General features: G+C 46.3%; 1 protein-coding gene across 2 annotated transcripts in view; it reads left to right on the forward strand.

The window, feature by feature from the left end:
* Positions 1-6982: 6982 nt before the first annotated feature.
* nae1 (nedd8 activating enzyme E1 subunit 1) overlaps positions 6983-25262 on the forward strand; it is a 41041-nt gene continuing 22761 nt past the window's right edge. The window contains exons 1-9 of one of the 2 annotated variants that reach the window (XM_080186682.1): positions 6983-7095; positions 10200-10303; positions 10390-10450; positions 14312-14342; positions 17362-17433; positions 18600-18679; positions 20043-20152; positions 22028-22137; positions 23800-23862. In XM_080186682.1, coding sequence (XP_080042808.1) covers positions 7043-7095; positions 10200-10303; positions 10390-10450; positions 14312-14342; positions 17362-17433; positions 18600-18679; positions 20043-20152; positions 22028-22137; positions 23800-23862 — 684 coding nt within the window. In that variant the 5' untranslated portion in view covers positions 6983-7042. Of the gene's footprint in view, positions 7096-10199; positions 10304-10389; positions 10451-14311; positions 14343-14363; positions 14453-17361; positions 17434-18599; positions 18680-20042; positions 20153-22027; positions 22138-23799; positions 23863-25262 lie in introns of those variants that run through there. The other variant, XM_080186683.1, reaches the window with a different exon arrangement.

A 25262-nucleotide genomic window follows, 5' to 3' on the forward strand; every position in this document is an offset into this window, starting at 1 on the left:
GGAATATCTGCTCTCGTCAAATGGTTACACCGATCATTGGATTTCAGAATGATAAAATGGGATAAAAATTCTTGCCTATATACAGCAACTTCCAAATCCTTAAATATCCCCAAGTGTTCGACAGCTTTTTAGGGTGTAGTTATTGTATTGTAGCAAATGCATCAGGCTATAAATCCCCATTACTGGCCACGGAGAGAAGCCCCCTTCCGTCTCTGAAATAATTTCATTGAATCATCAAATCCAGATGGCAGAAATTCAGTGGCCTCGATTTAACATCTCAGCTGTAAAGATGCACCTCTGACAATGCGGGGCTCCCTCAGTACTGAGTGTCAGCCGGGATTGCGTTTCGGGATTGGGATTTGAGGCTGTTGTTATGGAGTCACAGCTCAGGGACGGACGGTGCTGAGGTGTAGAGTGTGGGGACCTTGTTCAGCTTGTGGTGCTGGAGGAGGAGGGGAGGGGCTGGAAAAGAGTGATAGTGGGAGGGGGGAAGGGGGACGAGAAGCCCCCGCAACTCTCCAGGGTATCTGTGTTCCTCTTGTGTACCCTCAGCTTCAGTCTTTCCATCATCCCTGGCCATGCCTTCCACTGGTTTGATCCTAAGCTGTGAAGTTCCCTTGCTGCAACCACCCACACCGCCACCACTCCCCCCCACCCCCACCGCTGCTCCTTTAAGATGCTCCTTAAAATCATCTGACCATAGAATAATAGAATCCCTACAGTACAGAAGGAGCTGTTCGACCCATCGAGCCTGCACCAACCACAATTCCACCCAGGCCCAATTCCTGTAACCCCATGTATTTACCCTGTTAATCCCTCTGACATTTAGCATGGCCAATTCACCTAACCCACACCTCTTTGGACTGTGGGAGGAAATCGGAGCACCTGGAGGAAACCCACGCAGACACAGGGACAACATGCAGATTCCATACAAGCAGTGACCCAAGCCGGGAATCGAACCCAGGTCCCTGGTACTAACCACTGTGCCACTGTGCACTCCCTCTGTGACTGAATCCCAAACTTTCTAACTCACAGACCACAATCAGTAAGGACAGGCAACAACACCTCCTCCACGATCACCCCACAAGGCTGTGTTCTCAGCCCCCTACTATACTCCTTACACACTTATGACTGGCCAAATTTCTCTCCAATTTGGTTTTCAAGTTTGCTGATGACGCCACCGTAGTGGGTCGGATCTCAAACAATAAGGAGGCAGAGTACAGGAATGAGACAGGGAATCTGGTGCGGCAACAATAATCTCTCCCCAGTGCCAACAAAAAGGAGATTGTCATCGACTTCAGGAAGTGTAAAGGAGAACATACCCCTGTCTACATCAACAAGGACAAAGTAGAAAAGGTTGAGAGCTTCATGTTTTTCAGTGTCCAGATCACCAACAATCTGTCCTGGCTCCCACCCGCGCGCGCCCCCCCCCCCCCTCCCCTCCCCATGCTGACATTATAGATAAGAACGCCTCTGATGAAATTTGGCATGTCAGCTACAACTCTCACCAACTTTTACAAATGCACCATAGAAAGCATTCTTTCCAGTATCACAGCTTGGTATGGGATCCTGCTCTGCCCAAGACCACAAGGAACTACAAAAGGCCGTGAATGTAGCCCAATCCATCACACAAACCAGCCTCCCATCCATTGACTTTGTCTACACTTCCTGATGCCTCAGCAAAGCAGCCAGCATAATCAAGGACCCCACGCTCCCCAGACATTCTCTCTTCCACCTTCTTCTGTCTGGAAAAGGATACAAAACTCTGAGGTCGTGTATCGACCGACTCAAGAACAGCTTCTTCCCCGCTGCCGTCAGACTTTTGAATGGACTTACCTTGCATTAAGTTGATCTTTCTCTACACCCTAGCTACGACTGTAACACTACATTCTGCACCCTCTCATTTCCTTCTCTATGAACGGTATGCTTTGTCTGTAGAGCGCGCAAGAAGTAATACTTTTCACTGTGTGTTAAGACACGTGTCAATAATAAATCAAATCAAAAAAATCAAATCAAAATCAAAAGAAAATCTCCTTATGCAGCTCAATATCACTCTTTGCTCCCACAGAGTCTTGGGACATTTCAGTATGCTGAAGGCGCTATATAAATGCACCTTGTTGCTGAAAGGGTCGATATTCAATGCCACCGGATATATCTGAGCGACACGTTGACAGAAAGCAGAGTATTCGAATGAATGGGTTTGTATAATTGTGACATGAAGCAGCTGAACCCATTAAGCTGCAGAGCTGGAGTGATCTGAGTCATGTATCAAAGAGACACTGCAGACAGGCAGGAAGATAAAAGAAAGCTGAGAAAATCAAATTAAAAAGACATCTGTTTCCCAATCAAAGGAGAGACTGTGTGAGGGGGTTGTTGGGAGGTGGGGAGGGAAGGGGATGGTTTGGGGAATTCACTGGGGGGATGGGAAGGGAACATACATTGAATAATTAAACTGCTTTGCTTCACAACAGAGGGTCATAGAATCCCCACAGAGCAGGAGGCCATTCGGCCCATTGAGTCTGCACTGACAAAATCCTATCTAGGCCCTATCCCTGTAATTCCATGTATTTATCCCCCTGACACTAAGGGGCAATTTAGCACGGCCAATCTTTGGATTGTGGGAGGAAACCCACACAGACACAGGGAGAATGTGCAGACACCACGTGGACAATGACCCAAGCTGGGAATCGAACCCAGGTCTCAGGCGCTGTGAGGTAGCTGTGCTACCGAGCCGCAGTGTAAGTCAGCTGATGAATGCACCTGCTTGTGTGGGAGGGAGACACTCGGAGTTGGGTACCCCTCATCTCAACCATGGCACCACTTGGGGGGGGGGGGGGGCGGGGGGTTGCCAACCCTCCAGGTTTGCTCTGGAGTCACCTGGAATTGAAGGTTCACCTCCAGGATCCTGCTGGGATCCAGTACCCAGGAGAGGAATCGCCGGGACCTTATAGTGTTTGATTTTTAATTATCTTTGAATACTTTCACTTGTTGTTTATAAAAATATTGAACATGAGGGGAAAGGGTAGAGTCAGAACCGTCAAACTGGGTAATGTTAAGTCTGCTCACTCTCTGATTGGGAAGGTGGGGCAACGCAAGGTGAGGGTAGAATGGAAGGGTTTGTCAACACTGCTATTAAATAGCATTTACTCAACTGACTGGTGGCCTGGGAGTCAGGGGGTGAGTTACTCACTGCAGGATTCCTAGCTTCTGAGCTGCTCCTGTAGCCACAGTATTGATACAGCTAATCCAGTCCAGTTTCTGATCAATGGTAACTCCCAGAAGAATGATTTTCACCCAAAGTCTGTCCACCAGCTGCCAGCCACTCGCCTCTAGCCTGGATGGGTGCGGCTCCAGTAACACGCAGGAAGCTCAACAGCATCCAGGACAAAGCAGCCCCGCCTGATTGGTACCCCCTCCACCATCTTCAACACTCACTCCCTCCACCACAGTAGCGGCCGTGTGTAACATCTACAAGATGCACTGCAGCAACTCACCAAGGCTCCTTCAACAGCACCTTCCAAACCTGCAGCCTCTATCACCTAGAAGAACAAGGGCAGCAGATATACGGGAACAGCACCGCCTGTAAGTTCCCCTGACCGGAAACATATCAGTGTTCCTTCACTGTCACTGGGTCAAAATCCTGGAACTGCCTCCCTAAAAGCACTGTGGATGTACCTACATGATTTGATTTGATTTATTATTGTCACAAGTATTAATGTACAATGAAAAGTATTGTTTCTTGCCCACTGTCCAATCAGATGTTGCCTTCATTCTCTCATCTCATATGGTAGAAATACATTTTCTCCTTTTTTTATGTATTTTTCTGTTGAATTTTTATTAATGTAAAATAACTGATGAACATTGTTGGACCTGCATACCCTGTTTCTCACCTCCCCCACATCAGACCCAGTCTTAAACTTGAACTCACGATCTAGGCTGCCACTGCTGTGCAGTACTGAGGGAGCGTCACATTGTTGGAGGCACTGTTATCCACAAATGTGGTTAAACTGAAATAGCCATCCACTTCAGGTTATAACATATGAGTAATTTGAGACATGGCCGTGTGGTAAGTGGGAGATATAAGAATAATATTGGCACCCAGTGCCAGATATACCAAAAGAAGGTGTGATTGATTGAATTGATGGGGAAGTTGGGAGGGGGTGAAAACCACACTCAGTAACTCAATCTCAGTGAGGCTGCCGTCGGTGGTGGTGGAGGCGAACTCGCTGGGGTCTTTTAAAAGACTTCTGGATGAGTACATGGGATTTAATGGGATTGAGGATTACAAATAGGCTTGGTAGGTATGGATGTGATCGGCGCAACTTGTGGGCTGAAGGGCCTGTTTTGTGCTGTAGTGTTCTATGTTCTAATATATTTCTTAACCCAAAAATCTCATCTGATTGACAGCACCCCGTGCAAACTCAGTGTTCCCTTAATGCTACATTGGAGATTCAGATTTTATTTTGTGTTTAGATTCTGAAATGGGACTTGAATTTGTGACTCAGATGTAAGAGTGCTACCAATTGAGCCATACCTGATACTACTTAGTTCACTCACTCTCTCTATAACTCTCTATAAGCTGCAGGAAAGATTGTTCCCAGATACAGGACATCGGCAAGACCATGCAGACACTACGACAATGGCTGAACGGACACCGTGTGACAGAAGTATTCCCTTCCAGTCAGGGAACACTTCAGCAGTCACGGGCATTCAGCCTCTGGTCTTCGGGTAAGCTTTCTCCAAGGAGGCCTTCAAGACACACAACAGTGCAGAGCTGCTGAGCAGAAACTGATGGCCAAGTTCCATACACATGAGGACGGCCTCAACTGGGATCTTGGGTTCATGTCACACGACCTGTAACCATCTGGCCTGGACTTGCAAAATCTCACTAACTGTCCTGTCCTGAGACAATTCACACCTCTTTAACCTGTGATTATCCCTCTCTCCACTCACATTGTCTGCACCTGGAAAGACTTGATCACCTTTAATGACTCACATTCCAACCATTATCTTACAATTGCATCTTTGTCTGTATATGCCCTGTTTGTGAATCCCAACTCTCCACTCTCCTGATGAAGGGGCAGTGTTCTGAAAGCTAGTGATTCCAAATAAACCTATTGGACTTTAACCTGGTGTTGTGAGACTTCTTACTGTGCCCACCCCAATCCAATGCCGGCATCTCCACATCTCTCCATAACAACTGTCACCAGATGAGAGTTAACAAACTAGGAGCACTCTCCCTTTAACAACCGAGGACACTGCCCCTTTAATAAACCAAGGAGACTGCCCCTTTAATAAAACAAGGAGACTGCTCCTTTGACAGACCAGGGACACTGTTCCATTAACAATCCAGGGACATTGTCCCTTTAACAAATAAGGAACACTGTCCTTTCAACAACCCAGGGACTCTATCCCTTTAATAGTCCAGGGACCCTGTCCCTTTAACAACCCAGGGACTCTGTCCCTTTAACAGCCCAGGGACTCTGTCCCTTTAACAGTCTAGGGGACATTGCCCCTTTAACAATCCAGGGATACTGACCCTTTAACAGACCAGGGACTCTGCCCCTTTAACATTCCAGGACTTCTGCCTCTTTAACAGTCTAGGGATTCTGTCCCTTTAACAATGCAGGGACTCTGTCCCTTTAACAATCCAGGGACTCTGTCCTTTTAACAATCCAGGGACAATCTCCCCTTAACAATCCAGGGAGTCTATCTCTTTAATAGTCCAGGAACTCTGTACCTTTAACAATCCAGGGACACTGTCCCTTTAACAATACAGGGACTCTGTCCCTTTAATAGACAAGAGACTCTGTCCCTTTAACAATTCAGGGACAATCTCCCCTTAACAGTCCAGGGACTCTGCCTCTTTAACAGACCAGGGACTCTAACCCTTAAACAGACCAGAAATTCTGCCTCTTTAACAGTCTAGGGACTCTGTCCCTTTAACAATCCAGGCACTCTGTCCCTTTAACAGACCAGGGACTCTGCCCCTTTAACAATCCAGGGACTCTGCCCCTTTAACAGACCAGGGACTCTGCCCCTTTAACAATCCAGGGACTCTGCCACTTTAACAATCCAGGGACTCTGCCCCTTTAACAGACCAGGGACTCTGTCCCTTTAACAGACCAGGGACTCTGCCCCTTTAACAATCCAGGGACTCTGCCCCTTTAACAGACCAGGGACTCTGCCCCTTTAACAGACCAGGGACTCTGCCCCTTTAACAATCCAGGGACTCTGCCCCTTTAACAGACCAGGGACTCTGCCCCTTTAACAATCCAGGGACTCTGCCCCTTTAACAGACCAGGAACTCTGCCCCTTTAACAGACCAGGGACTCTGCCCCTTTAACAATCCAGGGACTCTGCCCCTTTAACAATCCAGGGACTCTGCCCCTTTAACAGACCAGGGACTCTGCCCCTTTAACAATACAGGGACTCTGCCCCTTTAACAGTCCAGGGACTCTGCCCCTTTAACAGACCAGGGACTCTGCCCCTTTAACAATCCAGGGACTCTGCCACTTTAACAATCCAGGGACTCTGCCCCTTTAACAATCCAGGGACTCTGCCCCTTTAACAGACCAGGGACTCTGCCCCTTTAACAGTCCAGGGACTCTGCCCCTTTAACATTCCAGGGACTCTGCCCCTTTAACAATCCAGGGACTCTGCCACTTTAACAATCCAGGGACTCTGCCCCTTTAACAATCCAGGGACTCTGCCCCTTTAACAGACCAGGGACTCTGCCCCTTTAACAGTCCAGGGACTCTGCCCCTTTAACATTCCAGGGACTCTGCCCCTTTAACAATCCAGGGACTCTGCCACTTTAACAATCCAGGGACTCTGCCCCTTTAACAGACCAGGGACTCTGCCCCTTTAACAGACCAGGGACTCTGCCCCTTTAACAGACCAGGGACTCTGCCCCTTTAACAATCCAGGGACTCTGCCCCTTTCCGTGCTCACTGCGCCCTCTGCTGCTGAGCCGCTGTCCCTGTCCCGGTGGCGAATCTGCGGCCGGCGGAGCGGGAGCGGTGTTTACCTGAGCGGCTCCATGGCGGCGGGCAGCGGCCTGAGGAAGGAGGAGAAATATGACCGGCAGCTGCGGTGAGCCCGTGGCCGGGGCAGGGCGCTGAGCCCCCGGGGGAGCCCGAACCCGAGGCCGGGGTAGGGCTCTGAGCCCCGGGCCTGCGATAGGCCTGAACCCGGGCCTGATCATAGAAACTCTACAGTGCAGAAAGAGGCCCTTCGGCCCATCGAGTCTGCACTGACCACAATCCTACCCCCATAACCCTACATATTATCCCCACTAATCCCTCTAACCTACACAACCCTGGACATTAAGGGGCAATTTCTTAGCACGGCCAATCAACCTAACCCACACATCTTTGGACTGTGGGAGGAAACCCACGCAGACACGAGGAGAATGTGCCAACTCCACACAGACAGTGACCCGAGCCGGGAATCGAACCCAGGACCCTGGAGCTGTGAAGCAGCAGTGCTGACCATTGTGCTGCCCACTCCTCAGCCAGGAGCTGCTGGGCAGTGTTTCCAGCCTGGGTAATTCCACCCCTCCCAGGCACCCCCCCACACATCAGATCTGATTTATTATTGTCACGTGTATTAGTATACGGGGGTATATATGTGGGTGGTACAATGGTTAGTGCTGCCGCCTCTCAGCTCCAGGGACCTCGGGTTCAATTCCCGGCATGGGTCACTGTCTGTGTGGAGTCTGCATGTTCTCCTCGTGTTTGTGTGGGTTTTCTCCGGGTGTTCCGGTTTCCTCCCAGATTCCAGGGATGTGCAGGACACGGAAATAATTTCTCTGAGACCATTATCCCCTCACCAAACTTAGATTTATTTCCATAGTCAATAACACACAGCTGTGGTGGCACAGTGATTAGCACTGCTACCTCACAGCGCCAGGGACCTGGGTTTGATTCCTGGCTTGGGTCTGTGTGGAGTTTGCATGTTCTCCCTGTGTCTGTGTGGGTTTCCTCCAGGTGGTCTGGTTTCCTCTCACAGTCCAAAGATGTGCGGGTTAGGTTGATTGGCCTTGCTAAAATTGCTGCTTAGTGTCAGGGACATTAACAGGGTAAATATGTGGGATTACAGGAAAAGGACCTGGGTGGTCAGTGCAGACTTGATGGGCTGAATGGCCTGCTTCTGCATTGTAGGGATTCTATGATACACAGTGAAAACTATTATTTCCTGTGTGCTATACAGACAAAGCATACCATTCATAGAGAAGGCACGGAGAGGGTGCAGAGTGTACTGTTACAGTCACAGTGTAGAGAAAGATCAACTTAATGCGAGGTAAGTCCATTGAAAAGTCTGATGGCAGCAGAGGAAAAAACTGTTTTTTTACCATAATCATAGAATCCCTTCTGTGCAGAAGGAGGCCATTTGACCCATTGAGCCTACACCAAGCACAATCCCATCTGGTCCTGATCCCTCTAACTTCATGCATTCATCCCAGCTAGTCCCCTTGACGCTAAGGGTTGATTTATCATGGTTAGTCAACCTGACCTGCACATCTTTGGACTGTAGGAGGAAACTGGAGCTCCTATGGGAAACCCACGCAGAGACAGGGAGAATGTGCAAATTCCATACAGACAGTCACCTGAAGCCAGAATTGAACCCAGGTCCCTGGTGCCATGAAGCAGTTCTGCTAACCATTGCCACTGACTCAAGCTGTTCTTGACTCAGTTGGTAAGTGATCTCAGACTTTTGTACCTTTTTCCCAATGAAAGAAGGTGGAAGAGAGAATGTCTGGGGTGTGTGAGGTCCTCAATATCAGATCTGCTGGCATTTTCTGGTTTTTTTTCAGAATCTAGCATCCACAATAACTTTTAACTCACTGCCCACCCTCTCTGATGCCATCCCCTTGACAGAACTTATTTGTTATTAGTGTCACAAGTAGGCTTACATTAACACTGCAATTAAGTAACTATGAAAATCCCCTAGTTGCCAAACTCTGTTGCCTGTTTGGGTGCACAGAGAGAATTTAGCATGGCCAATGCACCCTAACCAGCATGTGTCTCGGACTGTGGGAGGAAACCAGAGCACCTGGAGGAAACCCATGCAGACACGGGGAGAATATACAGACTCAGCACAGACAGTGATTCAAGGCTGAAATTGAACTTGGATTCCTACAAACAGAGGCTTTGCATCTTTACACTTGCTCTAACCATCATCCCAGGCAGCAGTCAGTGGACAGTAATCCTACATCTTGCCTCACACCAAGTCTCTTTATTCATCGCCTCTGTACTTGCTGAGCTACTTTGATTCCTTATCTGCAATATTCAATTTTAAAATTATCACCTTTGTTTTCAGATCCCTCCATGGCCTCACTCTCCCTATCTCTCTGATCTCCAGCCCTCTGAGATAGCTACGCTCTTCTAATTCTGGCATCTGAAGGAGGTTTTGACTGGTGGGAGAGACTAGAATGTAGGGTACAACCCCAGAGTGAAGGGGCACTTCTTTAAAACAGAGATGAGGAGGAATTTCTTCAGCCAGAGAGTGGCGAATCTGTGGAACTCATTGCCACAGAAGGCTGTGGAGGCCACGTCATTGAGTGTCTTTAAGACGGAGATAGAGGGGTTCTTGATCAATAAGGGAATCAAGGGTTATGGGGAGAAGGCAGGAGAATGGGGATGAGAATCATATCAACCATGATTGAATGGTGGAGCAGACGTGATGGGCTGAATGGCCTAATTCTGCTCCGATATCTAATGGTCTTATCTTGCACATCCCCGATTTTAACTGTTGGTTGTGCTTTCTGTTGTCTTGTCCCAAGCTCTGGAATTCCCTCCCGACACATCTCTACCTCACTCTCTGTAACACACTCCTTAAAATCTGCCACTTTGACCAAACTTTTGGCCCTCTAATCTAATATCTTCTTAAGGGGTTCAATATGTTTTTAGTAACACTCCCGTGAAGCCCCTTGGGATGTTTTACTATGTTAATGATGCTACGTGAATGCAGGATAGGTGCAGCCATATCCAAGCCAACTGGAGAACACATTTTATTTCCTCCTCCCCCCACTGCAATGAGATCAATCAAACCAGGAATAGAGCAATTAATGTTGTGCGTGATTTCACTCCATCTGTGCCCAGTTATTTACATAGTGAACCTGTGTCTGTCTGTCTGTAACTGTGCTTCAACAAGCTTGCAAAGTTTAACTCCACTATCTGCATTCCGTCCGCTAGGCTGTGGGGGGATCATGGACAGGAAGCATTGGAAGCCGCTCATGTCTGTCTGATCAACGCTAGTGCCACCGGCACTGAAATCCTGAAGAACCTGGTGCTTCCTGGTAAGATTGGAGTAGCTAACATTCCAGGAACACACAATTACAGCCAGCCTATTAGAAATGTTAATTCCCCTTCTTCTCTTCCCCAGGAATTGGATCTTTCACCGTAATAGATGGCAGTGTTGTCGCTGGGGAGGATGTTGGCAATAAGTAAGTCTTTAAACATTATGATGTTTTAGTTTGTCCATTTGAAGTTTAATGCTGAATGTATAATGTTTTATTCAGGAGAGCGAACAGGCCAGTGTGCTGCCTGACCCCAATCCTAGAGCTCCTCCCTCCACATTCAACCTCGATCATCAGCCTTATTCCATGATTTCAGTTGCTCCTGACTTGTCCTTCCCTTCTGTTTCACCCTCAGGCTTGGTGATTGCTCTTTGGGGCCCTATTTTACCATTTTGATTTTAAGTGCTGGGTGGACTTGAACTGGGAATGTTCAGATCCGACTTTTGGACCCATTCACAGGTGCTCCTGTACGCACTCTGCCTGAAAAAATATCAGCGATTCTGAATCGCACTGCAGAAGCCTGTGAGCGGGGCTCAATGTGCCCGAAATCCTGCAGCTCCAGTTGGAGTCTCCAACTGCACAAAACCGTAGAACGCAGCTCCGCTGCCATATTGTTCCTGGCCTGGATAATGCCTCCTGCTGGCCCCCACAGACATTGCCCCAACCGCCCAACATTACTGACCGACCACCTTATTCCCCTCCCCGTCGATGGAGATGTTGCACATCCCATGTCCCCCCCCTCACTGATGGAGTGCCGAATCGGACTTATATGGAGCATGTCTGTTTTGCGCTGATTCTGGATGGGCAAAATGCGGTGGTAAATGGGGATGTGACGATAAAATTGGGCATGCAGCCCATAAAGTCAATTTAAATGCGTCGGGCGCAGTCCTGATCACAGCCATTTTTGGGCCTTGGTAAAGGGGGAATGCGCATGGAGGTGGGCACGGATTGCACTACTCGCCTCGTACCCGACTTTAATTTGAAAACAGATACAACTCGATGGTAAAATCAGGCCTTTTCGATTCAGTGTATTTTGCCTTTATCAAACTCCTGGTTGAATGTCTTTAACATTAAAGCGAGGCCACAATGTCAAGAAGCACTCGTTCATACAAAAGCCAGTGGAAATCTGGAACTTTCTCTTCCGCCTCCCTCCAGCCCCCCACCAAAAAAAAACTTAAGGTTGGAGGTCAGTTAAAAATTTCAAAACTGAAATTGATGGAGCTTTTGGCAAGGCTGTTGACAGTTACTGGAACAAGACGGGCAGAAGGAGTTGAGACACCAGAGTGAAGCACTATTGATGCTGAGAATCTGGAATTATAAACTGAAAATGCTGGAAATACTCAGCTGGTCAGACAGGAGAGAGGAAATAATGAATGATCTTTCATCAGAACTGGGAACGGTTAAGGATGTAACAAGTTTTAGGAAAGTGCAGAGGCAGGGATATGGGGGTGTGAGGAAAGGACGAAAGTGAATGTGCGGGATGGAGTGGAAGCAAGATAAAGGAATGACAGGATATTGATGGAAATGGAAAGGAGGTGGTCATGGGGCAAGAAAAGAAACAAAAATGGGGCTCCTTAACAAAAGAATGCGTGGGGTTCAGTTTCAGGTCAGTAGTAGCCCACAGGATATTGAGAGTGGGGAGTTCAGCATTGTTAATGCTGTGGAATATCAAAGGTAGATGGTCAGATTCTGTCTCATTGGCGATGCTGATTGTTTGCCACTGGTATGGCCTGGATACTACCTGCCACTTGTCTCCTCAAACTAGGACATTGTCCAGGTCTTGCTGCGTTTGGGCATGAAGTGCTTCAATGTCTAAAATGTTACATTGTGCAACATCCCCTCTTCTAATATTAATGATTGGGAGGTTGTTGATGAAGGAGCTGTAGATGGCTGGACCTAGGACGCTCTCTAGAGGATGTCCTGCAGTGATGTCCTGGGGCTGAGAAGATTGGCCTCCAACAACGACAACCACTGTGCTAGGCATGAGTCCAACCAATGGAGAGTTCCCCCCCCCCCGATTCCCATTAACTTAAGTTTTACTAGGGCTCCTTAGTGCAACATCTGGTCAAATGCTGCCTTGATATTGAAGGCAGTCACTCTCTTCTCACCAAATGGCATTAATACTGTCCACAAATGTGATAAAAGGAAATGGGAAGGGGGAACCTGAATAAGAAAAGAACAAATAAAGAAAAACATGCAATTATGTCGTGCTTTTCACAATCATCGGACATCTCGAACACTCTTTTGAAGTCATAGAATCCCTACAGTGCAGAAGGAGGCCATTCAGCCCATCGAGTCTGCACTGATCATGGTCCCACCCAGCCCTATTCCCATAACCCCACATATTTACCCTGCTAATCTCCTGACTAGGGTTAATTTAGCATTGCCAAACCATCTAATCCACAAATCTTTGGACTGTGGGAGGAAACTGGAGCACCCGGCAGAAACCCACACAGACATGGGGAGAGTGTGCAGCCTCCACACAGACAGTGACCTGAGGCTGGAATTGAACCCAGGTCCCTGGCGCTGTGAGGCAGCAGTGTTAACCACTGTGTTGCCCCAAGTGTCATCTCTGATGTCAGCAGCCAGAGCAATGTGACCACACAACCTGCTTTTGTGATTGCTGATTGAGGTGTGAAGATTGGTTTGGACACTGTGGAGAACTTCTGTGCTCTTCTTGGAAGTACAGCCTTGAAGACAGGCTTTAGTTTACCGTCTTACCCCATAGCCGGCACTACTGCAATGTTAGCCTTGTTCGTCAGTCCTGTTGTGGGACTTGGAGCACAGAAACTTGTGAACCTGAGATGAGAGTGCTACCAGCTGCGGCACAGCTGACATGCACAGTGCCGCATGGATCCCACTGAAAGGCAGGTGTGGCTGCAGTCCACACAGATACCTTTCATTTGAAGGAAGGTTGTTATTGTTTCCTAGGGTGTCACTGACTAGGCCAGAACATATTGCTCTTCCCTGATTGCCCTTGAGAAACTAGTGGTGAAAAGCCCTCTTGAACACCACCTTCTCGAAACGTGTCTCACTCAGCCATTTTCAGAGGGCAGCTAAGAGTCAACCACATTGCTGTGACACATTGCTGTCACATGTAGGTCAGACTGTGATGCAGAAATGCCGGCGTTGGACTGGGGGTGGGCACAGTGGGCAGGCGGAATGTTGGCACTGCTGCGTCACAGTGCCAGGGGCTCAGGTTCAATTCCCTTGCGTCATTGTCTGCGCAGAGTTTGCATGTTCTCCCCGTGTCTGCATGGGTTTCCCCCAGGTGCTTCGGTTTCCTCCCACAGTCCAAAGATGTGAGGGTTAGGTTGATTGGCCGTGCTAAATTGACCCTTAGTCTTAGGGGGACTACCAGAGTAAGTATGTGGGGGTTACGGGAATAGGATTGTTGTTTATGCAGGCTCGAGGGGCCAAATGGCCTACTTCTGCACTGTAGGGATTCTAATGATTCTACAGTAAGAAGTCTCACAACACCAGGTTAAAACTCAACAAGTGTACTACCAGGTAAAAACTTTTGGAGTGTGGCTCCTTCATCAGTTGTTGGACTTTAACCTGGTATGAGACTTCTTACAGTGGGCCAGACCAGGTAAGGATGGCAGATTTCCTTCCCTAACGGACACCAGTGAACTCGTTTTTATGACAATTGATCATAGTTGTCATCACTGAGAATAGCTTTCAGTTCCAGACTCTCAGAACCTATGTCCCAGCATATTAATCTGGGCCTCTGGATCACTACCCAGTGACAATACCAGTGCACCATCATCTCACGAGAGTGGGATTAAAGGTGAAGTTATTCAGCACATACAGACACACCGTGATCTAATTGAACGATAGAACAGATTTGAGGGGCTGAATGGCCTTCTCCTGTTCCTCCTCCCTTCCTGTCTGAATGTCTTTGTGGTTAGAGTTATGAGTTCATTATTTCTTGCTCACAGACACCAGATGTGAGAAGTGGCTGAGAGATTTTGTTTTCTTTACTGACTGTATTTTATCCTCTTGCAGCTTCTTCCTGACAAAAGACAGCATTGGAAAGGTGGGTTCCTGTGTCATCTTTAAATTTAGAAGCTGCGAATTGAATAGTTCCATGAAGGGAGATTGTCTTTTTCCTCCGGGGCCCTGCATCACGCTTCCACTCGGGGTGGGGTAAGGCTGGGGTCTGGAACGGGGTCTTGGGTTTGGCTGTGCTCTGGAATGGGTCTGAGGGGTAAGGCTGGGGTCTGGAACATGGTTTGTGTGAACTCTGGAAGGGGTTTGGGTGTAAGCGGTAGCTGTGTGCTCTCTGGGGCAGTCAAGAGTGGAGCTCATGGTGTGAAAACCTGTGTGCATCACACTACAGCTGGATTCAGCCATTTGGGAAGAGTGAGACAGAGAGGCTAATGAGCCACAAGGAAGAACAGGTCCAACATTGGAGTTAGTTTCTAGAGCAGAGACATTATAGTAAACTTATGTAGACCTTTTGTTTTGGCTACATTCTGAGAGCTGAGCACAGATCTGGTCTCCAAATTTAAAAAAGATGTGAAGACACTGGACAATTAGTGTTAACGTAATCCTACTTAAAGTCATAGAGGTTTACAGCATGGAAACAGGCCCTGCAGCCCAACTTGTCCATGCCACCCTTGTTTTTTGTAAACCCCTATGCTAGTCCCAATTGCCTGCATTTGGCCCATATCTCTCAATACCCATGTAACTATCTAAATGCTTTTTAAAAGACAAAATTGTACCCACCTCCACTGCTATTTCTGGCAGCTTGTTGCAGACATTCACCACCCTCTGTGTGAAAAAATTGCCCCTCTGGACACTTTTGCATCTCTCCCCTCTCACCTTAAACCTATGCCCTCTAGTTTTAGTGTGATACGAATAAAATTTAGATACAAAAAATATTTCCTGAGAAGGTACCCAAATTGAGAAGTTATATCTCTCTGCATCCTCTGTTTGGCTGCTTCTCCATACTCCCAATCTTTGCCTTCTCTATCGATATTGAAGGAACCTAGTTGCATATGAGGTCAAAAGACAAGCTCTATAATCTACCCAGACTGAAAGCAAAGGCAGAAACGTATTGTGTCCTGATCAAAGACTCCTTCCTCTGAACGGACAATGCTGAGTTATTTGCCCACACAAACTCAGCTACAGTATTCTGGCTCCCATTCCTGGAACTTGTTCTCTCTGTCTATAAGGGTCAATAAAACTGTGGTCGTGGGACAGAGTGTTACATCTCTGCAGCTGATCACACTGGACAGCACCCTGCTGATCTTGATTCACAAATTCTGGTGCCTCAGATCCACTGTGACAGAGAATCTGTCCCTTGATACTTTTGGCTTTTGGCCAATTCATGAAACGTTGATGCGATAATGTCAAGCTGACTCTTTGGATCAAACAGAAATACAAAGAACAGCACAGGAACAGGCCCATCAAGCCTGCGCCAATCACGTTGTCCTATCTAGACCAACTGCCTATATCCCTGTACTTGAAACTGAATTTGCTCAAATCTCCGCAGGTCAGGCAGTATCTGGAGATGCTTTTCGTTCGATTCTCTCTCCTCAGATGCTGCCAGACCTGCCGAGTTTTTCGGGCACGTTTAATTTTTATTTCAGATTTCAAGCATCTGCAGTATTTTGCTTTTACGTTGGGACCAAGCTGCTATTTTATGAAGCCTGTAATCTCGGCATCTTGCTGCGGGGCTCTGAAACATGAATGGCCCATTGAGTCTGCACTGACCACAATCCCACCCAGGCCCTACCCCAATATCCCTATATATTTACCTGCTAATTCCTCCAACCTATGCATCTCGGGACACTAAGGGGCAAGTTTACCATGGCCAATCAACCTAAGTGCACACCCTTGGACTGTGGGAGGAAACCGGAGCACCCGGAGGAAACCTATGCAAACACGAGGAGAATGTGCAAACTTCACGTAGACAGAGACGTAAGCTGGGAATTGAACCCGGGTCCCTGGAGCTGTGAAGCAGCAGTGCTAATCACTGTGTTACCATGCCACATTCTCAGCCACCCAGAGAGTCCTGAGAATGTGGATTGATCACCAGAGGTGGTTGAGGTGGATGTCCTGCATTTATTTAAGGGGACTCTCACTAAACACAGGGGACAAAGGAACTGAAGGATCTGTTGACAAGGCAGTGAAATAGGGTGGGAGGAAGCTTGTGTGGAGCATAAACATCTCCGCCAAGCAGACTGTTTCTGTGCTGTTAATGCTTTCTAAAGGAAGGGAAGGTAGCAGATAGCTGGAGATAGTCCATTTTGGTAGGAATAACAGCAAAATGGACTGTTACTTAAATGGTAAAAAGTTGCAGCGTGCTGCTGTACAGAGAGACCTGGGTGTCCTTGTGCAGGAATTTCAAGGAGTTGGTTTGTAGATGCAGCAGGTAATTAAGAAACAGATGGAATTTTGACCTTCATTGCTAGAGGGATGGAGTTTAAAAACAGTGAGATTATATTGCAGCCGTATAAGGTGCCGGTGAGGCCACACCTGGAGTAGTGTACAGTTTTGGTACCCTTAACTTGAGAAAGGATATACTGGCACTGGAGGAGATGCAGAGGAGATTCACTAGGTTGATTCCGGAGCTGAGAGTGGCTTATGAGGAGAGACTGAGTAGACTGGGGCTATGCTCATTGGAATTCAGAAGAATGAGGGGGGATTTTACAGAAACATACAAGATAGAAGCAGAGAAGTTGTTTCCACTGGCAGGTGAAACTAGAACTAGGGGGCATGGCCTCAAAATAAGGGGAAGCAGATTTAGGACTGAGTTGAGGAGGAACTTCTTCACACAAAGGGTTGTGAATCTGTGGAATTCCCTGCCCAGTGAAGCAGTTGAGGCTACCTCATCGAATGTTTTTAAGGCAAGGATAGATACATTTTTGAACAGTAAAGGAATTCAGGGTTATGGTGAGCGGGCGGGTAAGTGGAGCTGAGTCCACAAAAAGATCAGCCGTGATCTTATTGAATGGTGGAGCAGGCTCGAGGGGCCAGATGGCCGACTCCTGCTCCTAGTTCTTATGTTCTTAGAATGAAGTTTTTATGTTTCTGATTTTTCAATTCAGAATCGAGCCCAGGCAGCCACGGAGCTCCTACAGGAGCTGAATAGTGACGTCAGCGGAAACTTCATGGAGGAGGTGAGGATGTTTAAGTCGGGTAGCATACAAGACTTTCCTATATTGCTATGAAATAGCATTAGAAACAAAACAATGTCATATTGCAAATCCAAAGTCCTTCCACACAATTAATCAAAAGCTGCTGCTTCCACTGGCAATTACTTCCACATGTCAGTTACTCGAGGTCACAAGTTTATGATAATTTTGCAAAAGAGCCAGAGGGCAGATGAAAATGAAAGTAGTTGCTATAATTGGGAATGCGCAGTCTGGAAGAGCGGTAAACAGGGCTAAAAGTAACTTTCCAAAGGAATTTTGATTAAAGGAAATCAACATTCAGATTATGGAGAGAGCAGGGGTGGGACTAAGTGGACATGTCCTTATAAGAGGCAGTACCAATAAGATGGACTGAATGTCCTTCCACTATGTTGTAATATTCTACACCAAATGAGGCACTGTTAAGTTAATGGTTTAGCTGCTTCACCTCATGGCATGTGACCAAAAAATCACATGCTGAAAAACCAGTTAATTTGGTTTTGACTCTGTTCTTGGGATGTCATTGGTGGAAGTAGTGTTTGGGGGGGTGGGGGGAGTGAATGTTAGTTGAGATAGTATTGGTGGGAGTGTTGGTTGGGGTGCTGTTTGGGGGAAGGGGGTGTGAGTTGGGTATTGTTGGGAATGAGTATTGGTTCAGTGCTGTTTAAGGGAGGGGGGGGTTGGTAAGGGGTGGGAGTGGTGGTTGAAGGCCTTTTGCTGGGGGGGGGGGCGGGGGTGTGTGGTGGCGGTGGTGGAGTGTTGGTTGGGATGCCACTGGGTAAGGATGGAGCTTTTGTTTTTAAGTACCCAGCTCTCAACGGCTCTTTGACTTTAACCTAAGACAACAAATGGCAGGGTAGCAGGATCTCCATTTCACATCTTTATCTGTTCCTGGGATGTGGATGACATTAACCTTCATTGCCTGTCCCTCCCTGTCCTGAGGTTAATAACATTCAAACGGAGAATGGTACAGGAGTCATGCAGGCTAGAGTGAGTGAAGGAAGTTAATGATCCAGCTGAGATTGTATGAGTAGCTGATAGCTTTGTGAAGGAAAGGATAATGGGGAGATATTTGTACGTGAAGCTAAATGTTTTCTATATAATCTTTTGTCTTTTTTGGAATTGGACGGGGAATAAAATGTTGACAATTTCAGAGCCTTGAACAGCTGCTTGAGAATGATCCCACAGTCTTCCTCAGATTCGACATGGTGATAGCTACACAACTCTCAGAAAGGTAATCAGACCTTTATAATACATTGATGCTTTTTCCATCATTGTTTTCCCTTCCCTCCGAGATCTTACAAGTCAGGAATACTCTCCCTGCCTGAATGGTTGTAGCTCAAATGGCAAAGAGACAGCACAAATCCATTCAGAGCAAAGCAGCCCATTCACCAGATTCAATATTCGCTCCCTCACTATAACCGTCCCCCCAGTTTATGATGATTCTGGCCAGATCCCATCCCCCAGATTGTTCTGCTCCCGGGTGAAGCGGAGTGAACTGCCTCCCCTTCTTTATTAAACTCTCTCGGTAAGTCACAACAAGGTTAATTTAAAAAGGACCCCCCTCCCTCGTGAATACCTTTCCTCAGTCTGAATGTATTCTGTGTTTTAAAAGGAGCAATTTAACCAGACTTTGTTGAGTTTAAAAAGGTGAATTTATTATTTACTAAAATGCAGGAGGAAGCTAATAGAACACAACCGATATACACACAGATTAGAAATGAGCAGTGAGTCCAAAAATAGAAGTTAAAACAGCTATCAGTCTTTAGCTTGTCTGAGGAGTAGATGGTGATACATTGAGTTGGGTGATTACAGTAGCTCTGACTCTGTCAGCTGAGCAGTTGGTTTGGAGATCCTTGGTCCTGCAGATTAACTGAAAGGATATGATGCCATTACTGGTGCCATAAACACTAGGCTGCCTTAAACATGGTTGGTTTTCTGCGGATGTCAGAGACTCAAGAAAAGAATAACGAGCGAAGAGGGGATTCATTGGAAGACCTACCTCCACCACACTGTTAATTTAACATTGTTACAATTACATAGCTCTTCCTTCTGAATTTTTCCCTGTCCGATCGACACTATGTAATTATCAAGCTGATAAAATAAACTTGTTTATTAAGACTTCTATCTCACTGAGGGAGGCTTAATGCCAATTTGCATCCAACAACCTGCTCTGAAAACTGCACATGTTTTGGCACCTGTGACAAATTCCATCACACCAACTGAGATGATCCACAACATTCTAAAACATGCTAAAAAACAAATCAAATTACCCTATCTCTCAATGTTAACAAAGGGAACCTTTTGAAAAGAATCCCAGGATCCAGATTTACACCTTACCCAAAGATGAATCAGTTTTTCCTTGGACTGTACGTTATCTTTGTACCAGGATTCATTAAAATCCATCCATTATTTTTTGAGATTTGTTGTTTATAAATAGTCTAACAAGTGGGTGGAACCATTACCTTCCTGTACTCAGTGGTGGAGGTAAAGATGGCAGTAAACCTAATGCAAGAGTGCTGGTGGCTATTTGTAAATTTTTTAGATATGACCATTTCCTTAGAAAATAAATAGCTTTTTTCTTTCGCTGTTGTCAGTTCGCTGCTTCGTTTGTCGACCATTCTTTGGAACGCTGATGTGCCGCTGCTGGTGTGTCGCACGTATGGGCTGGTTGGCTACATGAGACTGGCCATTAAGGAGCATCCAGGTAGGTTTCCACATAACACAACCACTCAACCATCACTGACCCCCCTGCAGTGCTGCTCAAGGTGAATCAGACAGTACGGTTTTAATAGAGTCCTAGAGGTTTACAGTATGAAAACAAGCCCTTCGGCCCAACACGTCCATGCTGCCTTTTTTTTTCATAAAAACTCCTAAACTAGTCCCAATTGCCCACATTTGGCCCGTATCCCTCTATACCCAACGTACCCATGTAACTATCTAAATGCTCCTTAAAAGACAAAATTGCACCCACCTCTATTACTACTTCTGGCAGCTTGTTCCAGACCCCCACCACCCTCTGTGAAAAAATTACCCCTCTGGACACTTTTGTATCTCTCCCCTCTCATCTAGTTTTAGATTCCCCTACCTTTGGGGAAAGTTATTGACTATCTAGCTGATCTGTGCCCCTCATTATTTTATGGATCTCTACAAAGTCACCACTCAGCCTGCTACGCTCCAGAGAGAAAAATCCCAGTCTATCCAGCCTCTCCTTATAACTCAAACCTTACAACTAATACCGTAGAAACATTGTAATGTAGTGTTAAAAGGCATATCCACAATGTGGGCAACCTGTGACCCAAGGGCACCTGCAGCCCACAAGATATTTTGTTGATCATGGGCAAGGTTTCCACGTTCCGTTGACTCCTGTCTGCCTAGTTTCTTTCCTACTGGAGCGATTCACCCTTAAAGCAAGAAAAAGTGAAGTGAGATGTGTGCTGATTGCTCACAATATTGACTGTGTGCTCGCTCTGTGCCCAGAGTGTCAAATTTTTTTTTGACGATTTGAATCAATGACAATTCTATCAATAAATGATTAAGCATTTTCTGTAATTCATTATGAGATATTTGGTGTATATTAAATATATTTTTATGGGATCAGTGTTAGTGAACATGCCTGATTCCAATCTTGCGGCCCACTGAGATGAAAGAGGGCCACTCAAGTTGACCAGCAATAATCATAAAATTCAAATCATAAAATCCCTAAGTGCAGAGGAAGGCCATTTTGCCCATTGAGTCTGAACCGACAATAATCCCACCCAGCCCCTATTCCTGTAATCCAACCTATTTACCCCACTAATCCCTGTAACCTATGCATCTCAGGACACCAAGGGGCAATTTAGCATGGCCAGTGCACCTAACCCGCACATCTTTGGACTCTGGGAAGAAACCGGAGGAAGCCCACCAGACATGGGGAGAACATGCAAACTCCACACAGACCGTCACCTGAGCCGGGAATCGAACCCAGGTCCCTGGAGCTGTGAAACAGCGGTGCTAACCACTATGGTAGGACTAGTGAAGCTGTGATTATTCTCCTTGGAGCAGAGAATATTCAGGGAAGGCTTGATAAAAATGTTCAGAATTGTACAGATTGTTATTAGAGAGACTTTTGCCACTGACAGGCAACACGAAGCCATATTTAAGAAAAGTGGCAAAAGAACCAGAGGGCTTTTGGAGAATATTTTAAAAGGAGTGAGTTACAATCTGAAACACTCTGCCTGAGTGTGTGGTGGAAGCAAATTCAACAGTGCCTTTCAAAAGGGAATTGGATGAATACCTAAAATGGAAAAAATGATGGGATATGGGGAAAATACGGAGGAGTGGGATTAATTAGTAAGAGGTACAAACACATTCGGAAGCACATGTGCGCATACACATTTAGACTAGTATTCTGGAGAGTTTATTTAACATCCAGCATTTAAAATCCTGAATTTGTACCTTAAATTCGTCAGAGATTGAGGTGGATTTGAGAGATTGAAATGAGTCATTGAGACCATTCAGGATACAGTGTCAGGTTTATTGCTGATTTTGTGATATATATTGTGAATTTAAGGTCTTGCTGATGCAGCTGTTTTCTTTCTAGTTGTGGAATCGCACCCTGACAATGCACTGGAAGATCTGAGACTTGACTCGCCTTTCCCTCACCTGAAGGATCACATTCAGGCATATGACTTGGATAGAATGGATAGAAAGGTATATTGCAAAGACCAGTGAAAGATCCAATAATACAGGTGGAAATTTCCCCTGGCCGGAGGGTCTAGGGAGTCATAAACACAGGATAAGGGTTTAGCCACTTGAAACTGAGGTGAGAGGAAATTTCTTCACAGAATAATAGAATCCCTACGGGGTAGGAGGCTGCCATTCGGCCCATCTAGTCTGCACTGACTTGCCAACATCTTAACCAGGCCCACCCCACGTCTTCCTCTGTAACCCCATGAATCACCCTAACCTACATGTGTTGGGATACTAAGGGATAACGTAGCATGGCCAATTCATCTAACCTGCACATCTTTGGACTGTGGGAGGAAACCCACACAGGCATGGGGAGAATGTGCAACTCCACACAGTCACCCAAGGCCGGAATAGACCCGGGTCCCTGGCGCTGTGAGGTACTACTGCTAACCACTGTGCCATCGTGCTGCCCAAACTTTACTTGGGGAGTTGTGAATCTGGGGAATTCTCTATCCCAAAGGGCTATGGATGTGAGTCATTGCATAAATTTAAGGCAGAGATGTTTGGACATTGCAGAATTCCAGGGATATGGGGATCAGAGTAGGAAGATGGAATAGTGGTGTAAGATCAGCCATGATCTTATTGAATGACGGAGCAGGTTCAAAGAGGCCTATTGCCTACTCCTCTTGTGCAAATTACCATTGCTGAACATGATTTAGCAGGTTTAGAAATTGGTTTTGCAGTTGTGGCATTGATTTAAATCTAGCCCAGGGTAATCAGGTGAAAGTTTCTGTGGCTATAGCTGAGTTTGTAATGCTTTTAAAGTTTTTTTGTTTATTAGTCACAAGTAGACTTACATTAACACTGAGCGAAGTTACTGCGAAAATCCCCTAGTCACCGCACTCCGGTGCCTGTTCCGATGCACTGAGGGAGAATTTAGCAGGGCCGATGCACCTAACCGCCAAGTTTTTCAGACTGTGGGAAGAAACCTGAGCACGCAGAGGAAGCCCACGCAGGCACAGGAAGGACACTGACCCAAGCTGGGAATAAAAGCCATGTTCCTGGTGCTGTGAGGCAGCAGTGCTAATTCACTGAGCCACCATGCTGGAACAAGCAAACAAAGCCAGTTGAAAGCTATTGTTAGGCATCAGCAGTATTGAAGGTAGACCAGTCCCACTCATCAATCTCAGTAACTTCAGTGTTCCACGAGGCAGTTATCTCCTTTAGACTCAATAAGTTATAAAGTCAGGACTTAATAAATTCAAAATATGGCTCTAGTTTGTAATATTGGAGATGTATGATTATGTTATGGGTGCATACTTGAAATGAGTTTGGGCAGTTTAATCAGCATGGGACCATAGCACAGAAACGCTTTTAATTCAAAATTAGTTGTTGTTAAATTGACCACATCTCCCAGTTAGGCTGCAGTATAGGGCGTGAGTGGGATTGGAAAATGCTGAACCAGGGTGAATGTTCGTATTGAGTAACGGGAGTCTTAGCTTGTGCATAACCCACACTGTGACTGAGCTGGCACACTGCCCAAAGCAGTAAAGTTTGTGTAAAAACTCACGCACAGAAAGAAAACTTTGAGGGTGGAAAAAAGCAAGGCCAAATGAGGTATTGTGACGTACGTTCATTGGTGCAGTCGTACCCACTAATGCAGTTTATTCCTGTTCCCTGCAGGACCATAGTCATACACCATGGATAATTGTGATGGCCAAATACCTGGAAAAGTGGTGCATGGAGGTACGTTGTGGATTTTCTGTTGATATTTCCTTTGATTTCCTTATCCAGCTGAACAAATCGAATTCACAAATAGTTCTGTACAAGATAGAAAATATTACTTCAGTTGCCACAGGATTCGTTGCCGTTCCGATGCCATTATTAAATTGGGACGTTGTGTCAATATTCGTAATATTTCAATGTTTAAATTACAAATCTTGTGTCTGTGATATGTAGGGAGTGCAATTTCTGCCTCCTCTCATTTACTGGTGAATTTTTTCCATTGTCCTTCTCTCTGTCATTCTTCATTTCTCTCCACCTCTCCTTCAGGTATTGTCAGGATGCAGATTCTGCTGCATCAGTGGTCATTATCACATACTCTGCCTTGTGAGGGATGCATCAGTGAAATCCCAGACTTCATCCCAATTCAGCGGGAGTCACTCGTAACATTCCCCTTCCCAACCCTGGAATGTCGAGTGCCTTTAACATCTGCATCCCGTTGTTCCTGCTTTGTTAGGCAAGGGAGTCAGGGGTTATGGGGGCAGACAGAAAAGTGGAATTGAGACCACAACCAGACCAGCCATGATCTTATTGAATGGTGGAACAGGCCCAAAGGGCTGAATGGCTCCTGCTCTCATGTTCCTGTCTGAGATGACTTGGATAACAGCAGATGTCATCTGCCCACGGAGCTGTATCTGAGCACAAGCCAGTATCTTCAAGAAAGGAAATAGTTTTGCTGCAGTGTGTGTTATGATTTAGACTTGGGTCCAAACAATTACTGTATTAAAGCACAATGGAGTTGTGTTACAAAGGGTGGCTCTGAAGGTAGTCTCTTCCCTTTAGAGTAGAAAGTTCAGGGTTCAAGTCTGACTCAGAGATGTGAAATAGGCTAACACTGGTGAAGTACTGCACAGATGTTACATTGCCTTTTGGATGAGGTCTAAAGGCAAGACCCTGTCACTTCCCTCAGGTAGATGTAAAAGACCCTGTGGCAACTGTTTGATGACAATGGAGTCAAAACTAGCACAAAGAAAGATGTCTGTTGGAGGCCAATTATCTCAGCACCAAGAGTTTGCTGCAGGAGTTCATCAGTGACTTTTCTCCATCATAAGGTCAGAAGTGGAGATGTTTGCTGATTGTGGAATCTTCAGCACTATTCAGAGCTCTTCTGATACTTCTCAAGTCCGTGTCTGTATGCCTAGGCAATATTCATGCTTGGGCTCAGAAGTGGCAAGTTAACATTTGTGCCACACAAATGCCAGGCAATGACCATCTCCAACAAGAGAGAATCTAACCACCTCCCTTGACATTCAATGGCATTGCCATCGCTGAATCTTTCACCACCAACATCCTCAGGGTTACCATTGACCAGTAGCGTTGATAAGTTATATAAATACTGTGGTTCCAAGAGACTTATGGTGAGT

This window comes from Carcharhinus amblyrhynchos, chromosome 4 (assembly GCF_965287045.1).
Source record: "Carcharhinus amblyrhynchos chromosome 4, sCarAmb.v2.hapA, whole genome shotgun sequence".
NCBI classification, from domain to species: domain Eukaryota; kingdom Metazoa; phylum Chordata; class Chondrichthyes; order Carcharhiniformes; family Carcharhinidae; genus Carcharhinus; species Carcharhinus amblyrhynchos.